Source organism: Malurus melanocephalus, unplaced genomic scaffold, assembly GCF_030028575.1.
Source record: "Malurus melanocephalus ecotype Western Australia unplaced genomic scaffold, MMel_1.1 scaffold_5, whole genome shotgun sequence".
Classification (NCBI taxonomy): domain Eukaryota; kingdom Metazoa; phylum Chordata; class Aves; order Passeriformes; family Maluridae; genus Malurus; species Malurus melanocephalus.
The window spans coordinates 358,613-378,933 of NW_026623237.1; the positions used below are offsets into that span (position 1 = coordinate 358,613).

A 20,321-nucleotide genomic window follows, 5' to 3' on the forward strand; every position below is an offset into this window, starting at 1 on the left:
GCTAAGAGTARTGTGATACCAAAGAAAAGAAAGGGAAACTGCAGATTATTCCAGTCTCTGTGTGCCACGGGACTTAATTCTGACAAGGGGAACTTACAGTCCACCAGTTTTCCCTTTTCCATTCTGGCTACATGTCCTCTTCCCCACCAGTTTTCTGGGGCAGGCTTTTTCCTGTGGACGTCTGTGCTCTGGTGACTTTCTGTTTAAACTGAATTTTGCTTGAACAGAGAAGTGTATAGGATTTATTCCATCTTGCTTCTCTACAATGGTAACACAGCCTTTAATGTTTTCTCCCCAGATGCTGATGAATGCCAACTCTTTGGRCAAGAAATCTGTAAAAATGGCTTCTGTTTGAATACTCAGCCAGGTTATGAGTGCTACTGCAAACAAGGCACATACTATGACCCTGTTAAGCTCCAGTGCTTTGGTAAGTTTATTTAAAGTGGTCTTGTCACTAATGGTATGCAGATGGGCAAAACAAGCAGACTCCTTCAGCAGGATTCCCATCAGAGCTGTGGCATTCCCAGTAAGGGGAGAAACACTGGGCCTCTGAACTCCTGTAGCAGCTTTATAAGATGCATTGGGTCATTTCCCTTCCTTCTGCTTGGCTGAGCAGCAATTCTGGATGACATAGCTGTGGCATGTAGAGCACGGTTTGCTTTATTTGCCTCCTTTTTCAGCAAATCGCTCCYAGGAGTTTGCATCTCCAGAACAGCCCTTTGTGCTCCTTTGAGTGCATAGTCAAGAGCTGGTGCCAGCCTTAGTGCAGGCAGCACARAGTGATCAGAGTGGGCTCCCTCCTTGCAAACACACTGCTGCTTCACTCTGCCAAGGTACAATTTAGCCTTCTGTTCTGTATATGTGGGCTGAGCTGGGAAAGCCTGTATGCTGAAGCTCACCTTTCATTTGGTAAGTGCTCTGGGTTTACTATAATAAATCGAATTAACACAGATTTTTTTTGTTTGTTTCAAGGACAGACATTTTCCACAAGGAGTTAATATGCAATGTGAAATTACAGTTGAGGTCATTGATATAAGCCCATTTTAGTCTGCACAACCTTGTACTCCTTTGGTTCTGGTATTCAACTGAAAATTACTCATGACCATGACCCTGGCTTTTGCTTTGTAAGCGGAGAACCATGTATAATGTGCAGAATAGCATAATGAAAGGAAGTAATTTTTGTAACCGCTATAAGAGAGCCTTTCACCTTGGGATTCTATGATTGTTCTTTACAAAGGGTGGGATTTTTGCTGATTAAATGTAATTTATCTGAAGTGGCCTGCTCTTCCCTTGGATCTAAATTTCAGCTTTTGCTATCCAAGACAAACTAAGAAATATAACTACCATGGCTAGGTAAGGTGATCCCTTCTTCTGACAAGCTCATGAAGAATTGCTAAGAGTGTGCCCACCTCTAATGCCTGCTGGTACTGTCCTAAAGGGAGACGAATGTGGGAAACAGTGGCAGCTATGCTGGATGCAGGGCATTTCTGGCACTCCAACAAGCCTCCTCATCCTCCCTAGTACGCTTCCCTAATACTCGAGGATCAGAGGTCAGCATCCTTCAGATGTCTGTCCTTGTCCATGGGCACAGGCAGGATTTTGTTGCCAGCAATTGGTGTTTGTGGTAATTAACAGAAGGCATGCAGGGAAGTCTGCTCCTAATGTAGGAAAATATGAACATAGATTAACACAATGCAAATACTTTGTGCTGGCTCTCCTTGATACATTTCCTTCCATTTTAAAGACACGGATGAATGTCAGGACCCAAACAGCTGTATTGATGGCCAGTGCATTAACACAGAAGGATCTTACAACTGTTTCTGTACACACCCAATGGTTTTGGACGCAACAGAAAAGCGATGCATCAGACCAGCAGATTCGAGTGGTATGATCCATTATACATATTACTGCAGTGAGTACACCTCTACGAGGTGGTGCTGACATGGCTACAGACCTGAAGTCCAAGCTTACACTGGGTCATCCTTGGATGAGCCTGCTCTTCTGGAGGATTTTGGAAGGCAATGCTTGGACCGTCGTCTGTTGATCCAGAAGGCATCGTGATGTAGGACTCCACAGTGCTTCACTTTTATACAGACAGGACATTGCTGGAAGTATTGTGAGATTAGGCTCGGGCTGAGGAGTCTTCAGCCAGTTCACCAGCTCTGCGTCTGCCTTGTCCAGCCTTGTAGGTAATGAGGCACAGCTTGCTTGCTGTCTCAGTAAGGCTGGGGTTTGGCTGCAGGCTAAGTCTGGAGATTCGGTTCTATTCAGTAAAATAAAAACAGGAATTGCAGGATATAGGAGGAAATAGCTGAAATTGTRTGTGTGCTTTCAATTGATTAACATTGAAGATGCATTGAGCTCACGGATTCAAGCTGCGAGCTTCAGCATCACTGTTAAAGTAATGATTTTGTGTGTGCTATTTATTTCAGTAGACACTGATTTCAGGAAAAAAAATATAGATATTATAAGATTCTTAGAAACATCTCTGAAGTCTAGAGCATTACACAGTCTGGACAGCTTTGTCTATGCCACTCATGTCTTTGAAAGAATTGTTACAATGGGTTTGATTTAATACTGGTACTGTATAGCCACAAATCCAGACCTTTGGTTCCTGCAACTTGCAGTGAATTTTCCTGAGATGCTTCTGTGAAGAAAATTGGCATACAGACTGAATATCTGCTTTAGTCACTCCCAATTATAAGGCTTACACTTTGGAGGAGTAATGTGGTCACCCTTTTGCCTGGAACTGTGAAAGAACCACAGCATTTCTACTGTTCAATCTTCAGTTAAACAAACCAAGAGCAGGACTGTCCTTTGGGTCCCTCTAGGATGTGAAGAGAATGTGAGGGCCCAAAGGGTCTTCTGTTGTGAGACATTGGGGCTGACACAGCAATGATCATCTCAGACAGCACAAAGCACTCAAGCCTTGTATCGCTGCTGGCAGAACTCCCTCACACACAGGGAGAGGGGGCAGGCTGGTTCCTTTGCTGCCAGCAGAATTTGGACTTGGTTGCAGAAACCCACTGCTGCTTTTCACTGCCTGTTCTGGCAAGCTCACAATAGAATAGATATCTAAGTGGTGATCACCTTTGAGCTTTCAGAACTCAGTTTTACTCTTAAGCGAGGTTTCAGTTCTGTACTCACCCATGCATAATGTAAAAATGCAGCAAATAGATATGCACAGACAAAGCAGAGCCTTGGTTTGTGACAACACTTATTKTTCACTCTGTGTTGGAACAAAATCAAAACCTTGCAGATGTCTTCACAAAACAATTGTGCTGAGGTTTTTACATTCCAAGTGGAAGATTAAATTTACAGTTCCTCTCCTTCTGATCAGCAGTGATCAGAACTTGCTGGGACTGGGAATGGTTTYTTCTGAGATCTGTGTCAAAACTTTTATGCCTCTGAAATATTCCAGCCTTGACAAAAATACAGATTTTTGTTAATGCTCATAAGAATGTGACAGTCATTCACAGCAGTATTCTGTCTCTAACAATAGCTGTAAGTGGATGATTAGAGACCAGGAGGGCAGATAAACAATACTTCTCTTCACCCTCCCCAGCACTCTCTCAGCCTCCAGCTATTTTCAGCTCAGGGGATTTCCTGATACTGATGTAGTTTGTCTGTTTAGTTAATGGGACTCTCTCTTCCAAGTATTTGTCCAGTCCCCCAGGGAGCCCATGTAAAATTTTTGTTCAGCTCTGCCCTAGTTGTAAAAGTTCTTTCATATGCCATTGACAGCAATATAAGAAAAGCAAAATAACAACTTTTAAAAATTCGTTATGTGGATGGAGTTCCCCAAACATTCACCTCTGTCCCCAATACTGCTTTTTGTCAAACTCGGTTAACTTTCGTGGGAGCCAAACCACATCAGTGTTAAGTGTTCAGCAATGGCTATGATTTAGGAAGGTTCATTTCTTGGGTGTCCAACCCAATGTGCTTTTAAATTGGCCTAATGTGACAACTCCGAACCTTTTAAGATTTTGGCAAAGCTGAACTTTCAAGGGATGAGCCACCTCAGGCACTTAAAAAAGGTCATGGCTTCTTAAGCTTAAATTTGTATTCATCAAAGTCTATAAAACTAAGTTACTTTTCTAATCTAAATTTATAAAATTTTTCATTATGCCAGTGTCTTATTTAAATAACAGTGCTCTGATGATGACCAAATCTTGTCTTTTCCATCAGAACAAACTGAAGAAGCTGAGGTCTACCAGGATCTTTGCTGGCAGCACCTAAGTGATGATTTTGTTTGTAGTCGGCCTCTGGTTGGAAAGCAGACTACGTACACGGAGTGCTGCTGCTTGTACGGCGAAGCCTGGGGCATGCAGTGCGCGCTGTGTCCCATGAAGGAGTCAGGTAAGGAAATGAACATGTCAGTTCTTGGAATGAAATCTAAAATATTCATCACACTAATCCCTTCCATTTATACCAGGGCCAATAACATAAGAAAGAAAAAAAAAACCCTAGCCCCTCAAGTGGAGGGAAATGTGTTACCAGTAAGGACTGATTAATTTCTAGGAAATGTAATTTAGTGTTAAAAAGAAAGCTGACAGTCATCTTTTTAAAAGACTGTATTTTGTTTATGCRTTTGGAAATCAGATACTTTCCTGTGATATTTCAGGTAGAAGGTGCTGCTTGTGGTGATTACAAAAGCTAAGTGGATACAGAGAGAAAGGTCATTGACACTCAGAYTTATTTCTGGGGACTGGTGAAGGGRMYAGTGGWAGCAGCATAGGTGTTTGTGTCATGCTGTGCCTGAGATACGTCAGCCCTGGTGTACACAGTCTGGTACAATACGAACTTCTCCCCCACAGAAACTATTCCAAGATCTAGTTTGGATGCAGCTTTCTTACTATAAATGTGTYTTTTGGTAACATATTTTCCATGTAGGAATACCATCTCGCACTGGTAAAGCATTTTATTGTCGATATACCTGGATTTTCACTTGGGTCTGTGTTACTCTAATGATAATGTTGTGGCTAAAGCAATATGTGTTTTACTTGTAGCAAAACCCCAGAAATTAAAATACTACATAAAGAAGCTCAGTGAACCATTAATGTGGTTGTTCCTGTCTGCTTGGGTTTTACGCTTTTATAATTTACTTGCAAGGTTTCTGAACCTGTTCTTAGATATCTCTACTTGTTTGAGTTTGCTTTGGAAATGCATGAACTGAAAAAAAAGCACCTGATTTTGATGATGTTGGCTGGAGTAGCTGTTGGCTGATGCTTACCCCAGAAAGAGACTGAAGAAGAAAAACAGGGCATGACAGAAGCTTGATTTGTAAAATATGGAAATCTCTGAAATGTCTTTGTCCAAACAAATCTTATAGGAGGACATCAAATTACTATGCTTACTAGAAAAACAAAAATGATGGAAAGAAATGTAATAGTAACAAAAATAYAGGGCAATAGCTAATAGCAAGAATAGTTGCTATTACCTGGAATTCCTCAGGTGGAAAGATTGAGCAGATTAAAGGAGTTTTTCTTTGTACAAAGTTCATCACATAATGAGAGTGACCCATCCATGTCATGCAAGCATGCAATCCTGAGAGAGGGAAGAAAAGCTGTTCCTGTTAAAAAGAGTTCAGATAGGTACAAGATTTACTTCTGGAGGTTTCCAGCTAGTTACATTTAAGGCAGGATAAATCTGAAAAGGGAGAGAGAAGGATTACCAACATGGTCAGGGAAAGAGAACCTGTCTCACAAGGGAAGATGAAAAATTCCAAACACAGATGCAGAACAAAGGCTGAAAATTCTAAGATTCTCCACTACAGCACAATCATGGAGGATTCTTAGAAGCCTTTTAATTTAAAAAAAAAAATTGCTGATATGAGGAAAAAATTAGAACAATTTAAGTCTGAAAATATTAGATGTATTTTGATCATTAAGAACACAGGATTCTGGAGTTTCAATCCTGTGCCGGCAGTGGAGTGCAGCTACGCTACCACTATGAAGAAAATTGAGAAATAAATTTTTAAAATTACATGGAGGTTCCCAATGCATAACATCCCAAACATCATTTGGATGATCTTTAGTCAGAGTATTATGTTGGATAATAAAATCTTTCTCCCTCCAGACATAAAGTAATTTTTGCATGMTGTTTCATTTGCATTGTGGAGTATCAATTTTAACTGAAACTATGAGGCATACTTTGAACGAAAAATTTAAATTATCCTTATAGTTTGAACATAGTTAAAAATAAAAGCATATTGAGTCTTCATTATGTCAGAACAAACATGCAAGCTTACATTTCTTAGTGGAGATGGCATGTGCTCATTTGTCCTCACACACATGTGCACTCACCCACACAGAAACCTGGAAGCCTTTCTCTGTGTTCAGGAACATTTACCAAGAAAAATTTAAAGCTGACTGAACTGAATAAATGATTCATTTGACATGTCTTCAGCCTGTAGCACTTGAAGTGATATCATTGGCTCAAGAGAGTGCTTTCACACCTCCAGGCCAGCAGGTCACAGGTTCAAGTYCTGGCTGGGGAACCTGGAATTTCTCCGTTTTCTAATACTTAGGTATTGTGTTGGCCAAATTTACTACTGGAGGTGTTTGTGTATTTCCCCAGTTAGGGGCTTTCTGAAGATTTGYAGCAAATGTTAAAGAAGACCTGGTGATGTGAAAAGCATTATCACCACAAGACTTTCACCATGAAATGCATTGGATGATAGTACAGACCTGTGGTTTCCTTTTACCTTATTTATATTCCCATTGTATTTGAAGATCTAGTCACTACCCTCAGAAAGAAGGAAATACAGGCCTACCACCATAAGTGATACTTTTGCAAGTCCCTTCTAAAGATAYTAATGCTTTAGTAAAAATAACCTCTAGCTTTTGCAACACAGCTTATCTTTAAAGTGCTTCCATTTTTCATGACAAGATTTAGATGTCRTGTTCAAGTAGGATCCAGCATAAAACCAGGGGGGAGATAGAGCACTTCTGRTTAAGAATTAATCTATATTGAGCAAAAATAAATACAACCTTAGATCAGCATRAAAACATAACTTACATGGTTGCTACAATTTCTAGAAACTACTAATCAGTGCTTATGGAACAAACTCCACTGAAATTACTCCAAACATTCAAAGACAAACAAAAAYAAGTAGTTCCTGTTGATATTGCAACTCAGCAGCAACACCTTAAAAATAGTAAGACTGRTAAGTATTTTGATTACAACCTTGAGGAACAAACTCAAAATATAAATTCAAAGTCCTGATCAATGAACTGTGGTGCTGTGGGTGAGTACATCTTACTGGTGCAAACAAGGGTTGTACAGACAGAATGTTTTTTTCAATTACATCAGTTCTAAACATGATACTCTTACGATACCRCCATATTGCAAATAAAGACTTTCACAGATTGCATCCAATACCAAAATGTCAACTACTGAGATGTATTCTCTCTGAGCTCATGGTGGCATTAGTCTGTACTTGCCAAAAAGATATTTAATAATTACTCTTAAAAACCTTCTGTGTTACTTGAGGATTGCCATTGACAATCTGTAGTAATTGACCAGTTGTGGAAAATTAGATAACTGAATACTTTTTATTTAGATAACAATATCAAAACATCCTTTCTTCATTGCACCCACCCCAAAAAAATTCATGATGGATGACCTGTCTTTAGAAGTTCTGCTTCATTGGTCAATTTACAGTTAGTGCCTAACACCCCAGCTCTCTCCATCTGGAGTCTATGATCTAGTAACTGGTAGCAGGACAGGCACCAATAGGTTTAGCAGCTGGGTCAAAGCCTCCACACCAGAAAACAGAGCAACTGGCCCAGACTGAAAAAAATCTGAAATGTAAAATAAAGTCATACACATCTCAAGTTAACTTGAACATGTAGGACCTGAACTGTAACCCTTCTAAGACTTCAGAAGCTCCTGGGGGACTAGAGTGGATTTTAGACAAGGTGTGTTGTTACAGGAAATTTGAAGGGAGGAGATAGAACTAACAACTAGAAAATGTTGAGTAAGGTAGTGTGCTGGAGTCAGTGTTTAATTTACAGAGACTGCCTGTTTTTGTATTTGTAAAATTATCTTCTTGAGCTTATTGCAGTGCAGTGCCACCTTTGCTTCAGGAGCACCTTAGTAAGGTGATATTAGGAGCTCCTGAACCAAAAAGATGGTAGTCAGTTCAGGAGGGTACTTTCTCTCCTGTAGCTATCTGCCTGGAGAAGCTTTCATGCAGAAAAACAAGGATTGGTAGGTCTGGGACTCAGCAGCTTTAGCAGATGTTTTAATAACAGTTGAGAGTGGGGGTACATTACTGTATCTATCATTTTGAGCTTTTTGGTGGTGTGAGAACTAAGATAATGTCATGAACTCATTCTCATGAAAYTCTCAAAGGCACCAGCATTCAGTTTATCAGCCTCCTTATTTGAGTATCCTTATAAATACTTTTTCTACTCTTAAATTTCAAATTCTATTACTTTGTGGGGTTTTGTGGAACCATTTTATGTTTAGAAGATCTGCAGAAAAGACAGTGATAGATCTCCAGAGAGTAGATGTTTCAGATATTCTATGTGATTAAAGTCACATAAAGAACTGCTGTTCATGTTGTATTTGAAGTTTCTCTTTGTCTCTGCCTGAGCATTTGCATGCATTCTCCTGCCCATGCTAGGAGAACACTGAAAGTAGTGGGTAGTGTGAATCACCTGGGATGTTGTATAATGTAGGATTTCCCTTGGACAGTTCCATATGGTGTTTTTAATAGGGAAACCCACATCAGTGCTGGTCCTGCTGGTTTCTCCTTCCATCAGGAAAGATAATCAGCAACCTGAGCAATATATTCTCCTGACCTGTCCTAGGCATGTGCTTTATGATGAGATGCTGTCCTGGAAGTGGTTATATCTTTTCAGGGACTAAAAATGGACAACGAATAAATCAGATGCAGACCCCCCCAGAGATGCCTACACGGAGTTGAATTCTGCCCATTTCTGGCAGAACAGATTGTTTGGATTGCACTTTTGTTGCAAAGGAACTRTGTGTATCCTGTGTAAACATTATGAGTTAGTTCTGGGCTGAGCTTCCATATTATGAGAACACAGTGTTCCCTTTAAGTTCTGGCTAATGTCACTCATGAAGATCTGGAAGTACAGGGAAAAACAATGTGTGTAAAAGATGAGTTTTCATCTGTCCTCTTTTGACATGGTGAAGATCAGCAGGGAGGCACTGGATTMATTTCTGGAGATCATTGCTCATCTTTCCATTTAGGATGGCATTGTGCCTCCTTCCTTTGTGGTAAGGACACTGGTCAAATGGATTATATCCTCTGGGCTTAACATATTGCAGTGTTTGGGCCCTGAACATTCAAACTCTTGTGTTCAGTTGTGCAGATTTTTGGCTGATTTAATTTCTGTTGATGAAGATCTTCAGTGCTTTTTCTAAAGGTTAGGAGAGACATGCAGAACAGCTTTGGCTAAAAGTTTTTTCTGATGGAACCCCATATTCCAAGTGTACACGGAAACGAGCAAGGAGTCAGAAAGCCGTGTGCAAAATTGTGGCAGAAAGAACTTGTCTTTTACTACAACTTTTAGCTATCTACTTGGATCACTTCAGGAAATCTGAGCAGCGTTGGTAGAGGAACAAAAGGTCACTACCAAGAGATTTTATCATCAGTTTGGTAATTAGTTCTGATTAGCAAGAGCTKTACATCCACTGTGAATCTTTTCCAGGGGTTTCATTTAGAGTATGTCCATGTAGGGATATGAACATCCTTCTTAACTAGTGAAAAATAACCTTTAAGACCGATACCCTTACCTTTTTCTGAAGTTGTAAAATAGATATGAATGCTGTTCAATGYAAACCTTAGCATCTATCCATGGGCAATGTCAATGAAATTACCTAAATTGTCAAATAGCACAATCTCAATATAGAGCAGAAATACCTTTAGCTTTGATTCACAGATGATGCAATCTACTGAGACAGCATAAACTTAATCAGTTTAGACTGCTGTCCAGAACCTCTAGTGAAACTGTTGTATTCTTAAATAATTTGACAGATCTGTTTTGGTGACAGTTTTGGCTTCTTGTGTGTGTGATGGTGACAATTCTGAGGAGCTGGAACAGAAATAAAGCTTTCTTTATGGGCAGGAGCTGGACTGGCTGTGGTGCAGTTGTTTCATAGTTGTCAGGAAGAGCTTTTTAATATAATATTTTGCTTTAAATACATGAAATATGGAATAATGTTTCTGACTGGAGAATTGAGGATATTTAGGGGTATAAGTAAGCCCCACAGTTACAGCTCAGTTACAGCTGTGTATGCAGATTAGATGCACATTTGCACAGCTGCATTTTTGCCAGCAAGCACCTAAAAGCCCATCAGTCCATCCAATTTAAGTTGTGTTGTCTCTGTCAGCCAGGCTTTCATCACCAATTACAGCTAACATCTGTGCCAGTACACATGTGTGTCTAGATGTAATCCCCTAACACTTGTTTAATATGCAATACATCTGACTTTAAAAATGTCCTTTGCATTTTTGGAGGCATACATCATCTTCCTTTTATAATAGCCACCCTAAGTTATACAACAAGCTGTCTCTATGCTTCATTTGCAARTTATGAGAAAAACTTAGAAACACAGGGACCAATGTAGACAAAACTATAATAAAARCAAAGTGGATTTTTTTCTCTTGAACTACAGTTGTATTGTCCCTGATCACAGCCAGGAGATGAGTGAGCAGAAAAAATAAACCCATATAGAAAAAGGGTTCTTCATTCACTGTGAATTATAGAATATTTTCTTTCAACTTTACTTCAAAGATTCTTTTCAAAGTGAGCGATCATTTGTGTGACAACTAAAATGTGTTTTGTCATTCAGGAATAGTTACACATTCTSTCTTGGTCTCTGCCTCCTTACTGCCTTCTCGATCTCAGACTCCTGTTGTCATCTCCCTAGGGCAATGTCATGCTGTTCTCCCATTTGTATACTTGCCTGTAAGTTTCTGTGCACCAGTCAGGCTTTCAYCCACAAATCTTACAGCACTCTGTTCATCTAGTTCCCTACCCTGAAAAACTGTGTCCAGCACATAGCACAATGACCCAAAATACATTATTTTTCATTTGAACTGTAGGAACATAGCATAGCAAGGGGAAAAGTTTAAAATAACAGAAAGTGTCATTACTGTAACTTGTTCTAGCCTCCACAGGGGCATTCTGATGGGTTCATTTCTGTCAGGCATCCAAGGCTCAAGACTACCTTATTCCAAATACCAGTTCTCATGATCTTTCCAGAATGTGGCCCCTCACACATCTTTCWGTCTTTGTACTTTCCTCTCTGCCCATTCTTTTCTTCCCTGGAGGGAAAAATTATAAAAAAAGAAAGAGAAAAAGACAAGCTGAGGAAGGTGGGATAGATAACTTATTGGAATAGATAATTTACCGTTGTTATTGATCCTGAAGTTCTACTGCTAGTTTCACAGGTGTGTTCCTGTTGCCCCCGTTGGGTTTATTGTCTGAGCCCCTAAGTGACTGAATCAACACATTATGAAAGACAAGATCTAGTCTATGCYACTTGGACAGCTAAGTAGAACATACAGTATTAAGAGACCTAAAAATGCAGACATTCAGAAATTGAATTTTGAGGGACCGGTGGGGCAGGAAACAAGCTTTTATTGTCAACATTTCTTTATTCTTCTTTAGATAATAAACAACTTTGCATTGGCAAACATACAGTATAAAATAGTRTTGCACAATCTTCAAGCTACCCAGCTCTCTTGTACATGAGAGCTCTAGCCCTCTGAATTTTCAAATGCTGCAACTGCTTCCTTCAGAACTAAAACATGGGTTATGCTACCACTATCACTAACGACAAAATTAGCACTAAGTAATCTCGGGGGCCAGTGTCCAGGTTGTGTTCAGTGTTTCCCATCAGAGCACATTCATGTGGAAGAAGCAGTGATCCCTAAGACCTGCTTGTCTTGTCCCCTTGCCATTCACTGGCTGTTTTTACGTGCTGGTTTCTTCCACACAAGCCAGATGAAATAGTGTTTTGTGGTAGAACACATATTTCCTTTGCCAAGAACATTTGTGGGCATCTGTGAGAAAGTGCTTTTACTGTTCTGCACAGCTTTCCYGTGTGTACTTATGAATGAAGGAGTCACTCTGAGATGATAACCTGGGCTGTCCCCATGCATGGGTGTTAATCTGGGCCTAGATGTGGGGAGCACATGGGGTGTTTCTGGTACTGTGACAGCTCTTAAAACTATGCTCATTACCACAGTGGGGATGTACAGTCTCAGTGGGAAGCTGTACAGTCAGACATGTAAGTAACATTTGCTATATTCTGTGTCTTTTCTCATGGTGGCTTTGTTTCCTGTCCCCTGGCATGTTGCTTTTGGGTAGTGTACTTTGTCCTCTGGGAGAGGAGAGTGTTGTTTGAATATTATTACTGTATATAAATAATGTTCTGGAGGACACACCTCAAAGGGAGCCACCTTGCTCTTGAAGCAGAAGGTGGTGGGATTTATAATGATTTGTGAGTTCTCTGGGGAGTTCATGCTGCAGACTTGGACTGGCAGCCGTGGCAGCTCTGGATGTGCTTTGCCTGTCCTGCACTGTCTTGTGCTCTCCAAGGGCCAAGCTGTTGACCACAGAACTCAAACAGACTTTTTGAACACTTCGTTTTTTTCAAAATAAAATCGTTCCAAGGGGAGGAGATACTACCTGTAAAAATAAAATCACAGAGCTGGACAGCAAGTGCGGCTGTGCTCTGCACTGTCTAGAGGCAGTCTGGACTTACCCAACTATTTGCTGTCTGGGACAGTTCTACACAGCATGAGGTTTCTGGCTCTGTAACCATCTGCAATTCTTGGATTTTGTATCTGCTTAGGGCTTTTTTTCCTCCCTCTCTTTTGGTGGTTTTTCTTTCCCGTCCTTTCTCTGCCTGATTCTCAGAACACCAGGCAATCTTCACAGAACCAGATGCTAAATAAATGGTAGCAACRGGAAAGGAGCACCTGGGTTGCTGTATTTTAACAATATTTCTACTTTCCAATAAATCATATTGCATGTGTTCTAGTAAAGGGTAATGGAAACAGAGTTGACACAATTTTTATTTGATTTATAAAAGAATCAAACTCTGTATAAGCATTTCAAACATGGACTCTGACACCTAAAATGAAGAGTTGCTTTGGTCTGCTTCAACTTGCATAGTCRAGCTATTAGAGAGAGGCACAAAATCAGTGTAACTATTTCTCCTGTGCATTTCCCCATGCCCTTTGAGGTTCACAGCCAAGGAGTATTTGAATAGCACTCACACTTTTAAGCCTGTGGGTTAAACATAGTTTGTAGATAAGTGTGGGCTATCTTAGAAGAAGATAAGCCCAGAAATTTACAGATAGAAGTAGATAGCCCAGAGAGAAGTGCCTTACAAGTGTGAAACACAGCATCCCTCTGCTCTTGCTTCCCATGCAGACCAGAAGAAGCTGACCTATAACTTTTTTGTACATTTATTGACTCAAATCTATCCCTAGTGTTATCCCTCTTATGACTTAATAGTATACATTTGGCTCATTAACATTTTAATGACATTCTTCTTGAAGAGAGAAWGCTTTCTGGAAATTTTCTGCCGATTTATTGTGTTTCTAGGAAGATAAGTTTATTTCCAGCAAATATGATCCACATCTCACTGGGACTAATGTAATGCAGCCTGTGTTACAAGTGTGTTTACTTTTATATCCTATTTTCTTTTCCCCCTCAGAGGATTACGCCCAGCTGTGCAACATTCCTGTTCCAGGATCTCGACGGCCATATGGACAGGATGCTTTAGTTGACTTTGAGGAGCACTACACTCCAGAAACTAATCCATACTTYGTGGAAGACCGTAAGTGAGGTTCTCTGTTATGTAAAAGACTTGAAAGGAGATTGGAACTTCAGCTGTTACCCTGTAGCCGGTTTCATTCTTCCCTTTGCGTCAGGATACTGTGGCCTATTTATGTTTTAGTTATTCCTCTGACAGTAGCTTTCAGTCAGGGGTTCCAGTTCAAGAGCCAGGTTTGTAGGCCAGCTGGGCTCAGAGTACAATTAAGTTTTAATCTAGTGATACAGYTCATGCCAAGTGTACTAAATTTCTGTTTACCAACAGTTTTACAGCTCAAAGTCAAAAGGATTGCCAATTTTCCTTCTCACAAATTGATTTTCCTTTGGAGCATAGGACGGATTTCTCCAGAGTATGTTTAATTTAAAAGAAAAAAAAAAAAGTCCTTCATCTTTCCATGATTTCCCAGAAGAATTTGTATGGTGAAATGAAAACATGCAAGTCATTCTTGCTCAACAGAGAAAACGTACAGTGTGATCAGAGAACACACATATGTATGGCCTGCCAAGCAGGGTGTGAGGGACTGTACCCAGCATCTCACTTKTACTTGGGGAATACCAGGGCTCTTTATGTTGGGTCTGGCCCAGCTCACAGTTAAGACTTGTGGGAGAGAAATGTTTGTAGATCTCAGCATCTTCCTTGAAATAAGGCACCCTGTACAGGTCCAGAATATTTGATCACAGTTTTAGAGAAGAAAGGTGGAAATATCAGAAGGAGCTGGCAATTTCTTCTATGGCCACTATKCTCTTCCCCAGTCAGCATTACTTGGTGTTCAATTGAAATGTCACAAAGCTGAAAACTACTGATTACACAATGAAATACCATGATGATGATGAGTAAGTTATGTTACTGTGCTGTTAATCTGGAAAGAAGCTCTAATAATTGGCAAATAAATATAATCAAATGTTCAAAGTTTTGAATCCACAGCTGAGACRACTTCATAGAATGGCTTCAGTGGGAAGGGATTTAAAGATCATCTAGTTCCAACCTCTTAGGGACGGAGGCTTAGGAGCTCATGGCTCTTGCTCCCATCCTATCACTGAATCAGATGCGGCATCCCATTTAGGGCATCAGAGACTTCAAGATCACAATCCTGCTGCAGGTTGTGTGAGAAATACAATACCTCCCATCCCATGGCAGGGCTGTGTACTTCAGCGTAATATTTGTTTTTATGCCATCAGTTTCTACAGAAGCAAATACATACCTTAGAATTACAATACAGGTCCCATCCAGCTGTTTTGAAGTAAGAGTATATTTTGTGAAATACAACATGCTGTGAGTGATAAATATTATCATTTAGCTAGTTAAAATTTTAACATACTGTATTTATGAAGGAGAGAGGGAGAGAAAAAGCATGTATTATGTGTGTACATATGTTTATGCACATGCATATATGCCTACATATAAACTGTATGTCTAATAAATTATGACCTTTCTTTATAAGGTATATGTGTATTGGGGGGGGACACCTGTCCCCTTCCTAGCATTATTTACTAAATTTAAAAAGGTCTTTAATTCAAAGGTCTCTTCTGAGCCCTCTGCAAGCTTTGTCAGAAGACTCTAGCAAGTAATGAAATTTGGTTGTCTACATCATGACAGTGCTCAGTATCCTCAATACTATTGCTCTGAGAAGTAATTTACAAGGTTCATGGAAAAGACTGCAATGTTTCCCATTTAATGTACACTTGTATACGTCCTTTGTTCTTGAGATGTGACACATGTCAGCAAGTCACTCTGTGTGTTCAGCATCTCCAAAACCTACTCAGTGTATAACTGAACACCTTGAGCCTTCTAGGAAGCCCACCATGCTCGAAAATCCAGCATAGAAATAGTATTTGTAGTCAAAGAGGGGGAGTGGAAATGGAAATATGGAAGTTAGACAGAGGATGATATGGAAAGGGCAGAGTAGGAAAGGCAAAAGCAGGCCAAYAGAAAAGAGGCCCTCAAGGATCAAGACAGGATGGAGTAAGTAAGAAAAGAGGAAAAAAAACATAAGGAAGGGAGAAATTCATATTCCTAGGTAGCTTAGCAAATATACATATTACAACTGTTGGAATATAAATCAGTAAATAGTTTTTCAATAGATTGATGGCTTGTTGGTGGAGCCACTACATGTAGGACAGATGGGGAGATATATCCTATTCTATTCCTCTCCAGCTCCTATTTATATTCAGTGTGCTGTTAAACTTATGACTCCAATGTCCTCAACTTTTTCAACAGAAGTGTTTTTGATGTGATGGGCTGCCATCTGCAGTCCTGTTACATCACTGCTTCATGAGCAGAAACCTAGAAAAAACTTACGGCTCGCAGGAGCAGTTCAGTCCTAGAGACAATCTCTGACCATGTAAAAATGTAAAATAATTTTATAAGTATAAATCCTTCCTTATACATAAAAGCATAACTGTCAAAAAAGCCYGAAGGCAGGGAGCACAAAAAGCATTATACAGACAACTCTTTGTTTAAGAGGTGGAAAAAAAAAGCTCAAGCCTTCAAGCTTTGACTGTTCACCATCTAGAATTATGACAAGGAGCAATTGGTAGATTATAGGTATTTGTACTGGCACCAGTCACTGAAGCAAAAGCCAAAGGGTTGTTAACCAAAACCACAACAGGAAAGCAGTCTCTGATTTCTTCTTATTTTCCTTATGGCATCTGGAATTGATTTTTTTTTTTTATATGTTTTCTTCTAGATAAATTATAATGCATCTCTTACCCCTCTACACATCCCCCCCTTATTTTTCTAGAATATTGTTTTAAGGAACTTCCATCACAAATTGCACTATCACTTGTTTTCCTTAAAGACTGATACACATAACAATTGAAATAAAAGGTGCAATTTAGAAAACACTGAATTATCCTTTAAAAAATACACACTAAATTAGGAAATTTCTATGTGACAATTTCCATTACTGCAAAAAAAATCACAGATTTTTAACACAAAATAAAACGTAAGAGTTAACAAAGTTGTTCAGTTTCCATCTTGAAACCTATCGCAGCACTTTTCTGGTGCATTTAAAACTCCAGATGGTGCAGCTCTGCTATAGCTGACCTATTTTCTGCAAACTCAATTCACATTCCAATAAACTTCTGAGAGGATTTCAGACTCTCACTGTATACTTGGCTATACTGATTCAGTAGCTTTGTAACCTACTTGTTTGTGATTCTTTCTCCACCCAGGTTTCCTGAACAGCTTTGAGGAGCTACAAGCAGAGGAATGTGGTATTCTGAATGGATGTGAAAATGGCCGATGTGTCAGGGTCCAGGAAGGCTACACGTGTGACTGCTTTGATGGTTATCACCTGGACATGGCCAAAATGACTTGTGTTGGTGAGGGCAGCAAATCACCTGCTATCTCCTTTTATTCTGTTATCTCCTGTTATTATGTTACCTCCTGTTATTATGTTACCTCCTGTCAGTTTACTCAGTCACTTGACCCAAGGAGGCCTGGAACAAAGGAGTTAAGAGATGATCACCTGAATTGTATTAAACATGCCAGCTTAGTTTTATTTGCTGCAGGGRCCAGTAACTATTGTCACAAAAATATCTTGGTGTCCCTCATTTCATCTTGGTCATTGCAGCTGAGTTCAGTTACGAGAGTAGAAGTGAGCTGACACATATTTGTAGAATGAAGTTTAAATTTATATCAAGGATTTAACCCTARTACACAGACCAAATGTTTTTCAAAGGCTTTCATAAGCTAGAAGGATGGAACTGGATCCAGAACAGAAAAGTGATTTTAGAAGTGGATTTTTAGAGTGGATTAAGAGTGATTGCCTAAATATGCAAGTAACCACCTGGTGAAGTTTGGCCCCTGATTCTCACTGATTTCAACAACCAACTCAACTATTCCTCTTACTCTCAAACTTGTTTGCTAACCAAGATAATCTATACCTTCAATTAAAACAACTAAATATGGGAACAGCAAGTGTCAGTGTGAGAAGATGATGCAAAACAATCATCCCTCAGTGTAAAAGCCCAGTAGAAACAGTGTGACTAATTCGGTTTAAAGTCTGCACTAACCTTGTTTAGCATTATGCTTCCTGACACACAGCTGAGATCTCCCAGCTCTATGATGAGAAGTTGCCTAAGTGCCTTCTAATCTTCAGGACTTTATGGCAAGCTTGCCTCCTTAGCAAGAAAAGGTGTGGCTGCCGTCTATGTCAGGCCAATGCTACTTGATGTCGAGTGCAGGTAGTTTGCTGTCCACAGTTATTCAGTTAACAACATCAGCAGCTCCTAAAGTATTCAGTTGTTTAAAGTGCAAATGTTATGCTAAGAGCTTTGAACTTCTTTCTTAAAATTCCCTTTTCAGTCACCAGATAAACACCTGTAAGTGGTTTAATTTTGTTGTGAGCTGGGCTGAGTTTCAACTTGGTAATCTAACAGTTTAAGGCCCTTTAATATCCTATCAATTTCCTATGATAACTTCCACCTCTTCCCTATTCGTCCTTYAGAGCTTTTGACCCAGCCTTATTCCACCCCGACAGAACTGAAAATGAAGTTCCCAGGGCATTCATGCAGATTGTTCTAGTCCTAACAATGTTGGAAATACGTGAGTGTTACCTACACATGTCTTTTAATGTCTCCTTTTTGCAGATGTGAATGAGTGCARCGAGCTGAACAACAGGATGTCCCTTTGCAAGAACGCCAAATGCATTAACACAGAAGGGTCGTACAAGTGTTTGTGTCTCCCTGGCTATGTGCCTTCAGACAAGCCAAACTACTGCACACCACTGAACTCAGAACTAGAGAGTGAACTGGAGTAGAGGAAAATCTCCATATCCTAAGCCCATATACTCTGCACTGTATAAAAAAAAAAAAGGAAGAAAAATATTTAACTTGAGAAGAGAAGGCACCAGAGTAGCAAACGAAAGGGGAGAAAAGTGTTACAATGTGTCAAAGGTGGGACATGATGGGTTGGTTGTTAATCAGCTTCACTGAAGTGGCAGACCAAATGGACACATTGCTCTGTATGAGAGGAACAATCAAGTATATAGTGTGTTCATTGAAAAAAAATCGTTGAAAATAATCAAAAACAGTGCTGTTATTTTAAACAGAAGAGCTTTGGTTTTTTTGATTTTTTTTTTGTTTTGGATTTTTTTTACGATTGCTTGATTAATTTGGCATTTAAATAGTGATGAAAATATATTACTATGTCATTTTTTTTGATTGTTCATTTCCTTGCCTACTGTTTTTTTTCAGACCTTTTTTTCTGATCAGTACAAATTCTATGATACAGATATTCCTAGTCCATTTTATAAGAACTGTTACACAGGGTGATGCTCCTCCTCCTCTGGAACATTGGTCAGTGACTTTTTTTTTTAATTTGCTAGTTGTCTGCCCTGTGGAGCAGGCACCATTTGTTTTCAAATGTTTATATACCTTGGCGAAATGTCTTTATATTCATTTTGTATCCTGTATGGTTGTTACTGCACTTAAAGTCTTTAGAAYCTTTCTTGCCAAGTTCAAAGCTGCTAGTGGACAACATTGGATTCCTTTTGTACATTAAACCAAAAGATTTTAGCTCACATCTCTATTGTAATGTGTAAATTGAACACAAGAGAGATCTTGTATGATTACCCTAACATATTAAAGCTGTATATTAAAACTCAATAAAATCACATTTTTTTTAGAAAAAAAACCCCGCAATTTACTGATGGTGGCTTATTTCCCCTCTCCCTTTTTGTGTGTTGTGTGTGTTTGTTTTACAAGAATTAACCCTCAGGTGTTTACAGTGCTAGATTTAATTTACATTACAATAGTCTTAGGGAGTTGTCTGGCTGGATTTTCCTTCTCATGCTATTTTAATAAGACCAGAATCTGAATTAGTTAATGCCTGAAGTTAGGCTTCCAGGGGGAAGATTTCAAACACAGACCTACAGAAACTGTTTGACTTGGAAGCTGATTCCCATGGAATTTTTTTTCTTTCCTGGTTTAGGCATGTTTCCCACTAAATCTGYAAATAAGACTACAGTATGATGTCCTGGTTTTCAGAAATACTGAAGAGAAGGGGGAGAATTCCCTTTTCTTGATGAACTGTACCTTCCCATCAGCCCTTATTTTTCAGTGGAAGGAGAAAAAGAGATTAGGAGACAGACAGATGTTTCACTTTGACCTTCCCCACAGGGGAAGTTTTTCTTTGGGAAATCCTGTAACAGGTCTTTTTGATACTTTTCAAGTGAAGCGTTTTGCTGTGTCCTTTAGACCTGCCCCGCATTAAAAGGAGAGGGATAGCATGGGATTTTTAAAGTGAGTCAAATTTGGTCCAATTGCCCAAAAATTAGGTTATTAATTGTCATTTCACCAAAAAAAAGAGAAATACTTGTTTTGATTCTGAATAAAATTTATTTTCCAATATTCAGGTCAGCCACTGAACCAAAAATATCATAAGTTGTATCCTTTTCAGTTATGCACTCAGTAGATCTTACAAAAGTCCATGTGACTGTAAATGTGCAGAAGCATCTGTCCTTCCCAGGACCMTTCTCTCTGTCTGCT

At 39.4% G+C, this 20,321-nt stretch overlaps 1 protein-coding gene across 8 annotated transcripts in view; it reads left to right on the forward strand.

The window, feature by feature from the left end:
- LTBP1 (latent transforming growth factor beta binding protein 1) overlaps nucleotides 1-19,463 on the forward strand; it is a 191,281-nt gene extending 171,818 nt beyond the window's left edge. For 7 of the 8 annotated variants that reach the window (XM_057369961.1, XM_057369970.1, XM_057369994.1 and 4 more), the window contains 6 exons: nucleotides 299-427; nucleotides 1,745-1,885; nucleotides 4,189-4,359; nucleotides 13,711-13,833; nucleotides 17,004-17,153; nucleotides 18,423-19,463. In XM_057369961.1, the coding sequence (XP_057225944.1) occupies nucleotides 299-427; nucleotides 1,745-1,885; nucleotides 4,189-4,359; nucleotides 13,711-13,833; nucleotides 17,004-17,153; nucleotides 18,423-18,592 (884 nt within the window). In that variant the 3' untranslated portion in view covers nucleotides 18,593-19,463. The remainder of the gene's footprint in view (nucleotides 1-298; nucleotides 428-1,744; nucleotides 1,886-4,188; nucleotides 4,360-13,710; nucleotides 13,834-17,003; nucleotides 17,154-18,422) is intronic. The other variant, XM_057369977.1, reaches the window with a different exon arrangement.
- Nucleotides 19,464-20,321: the final 858 nt, after the last annotated feature.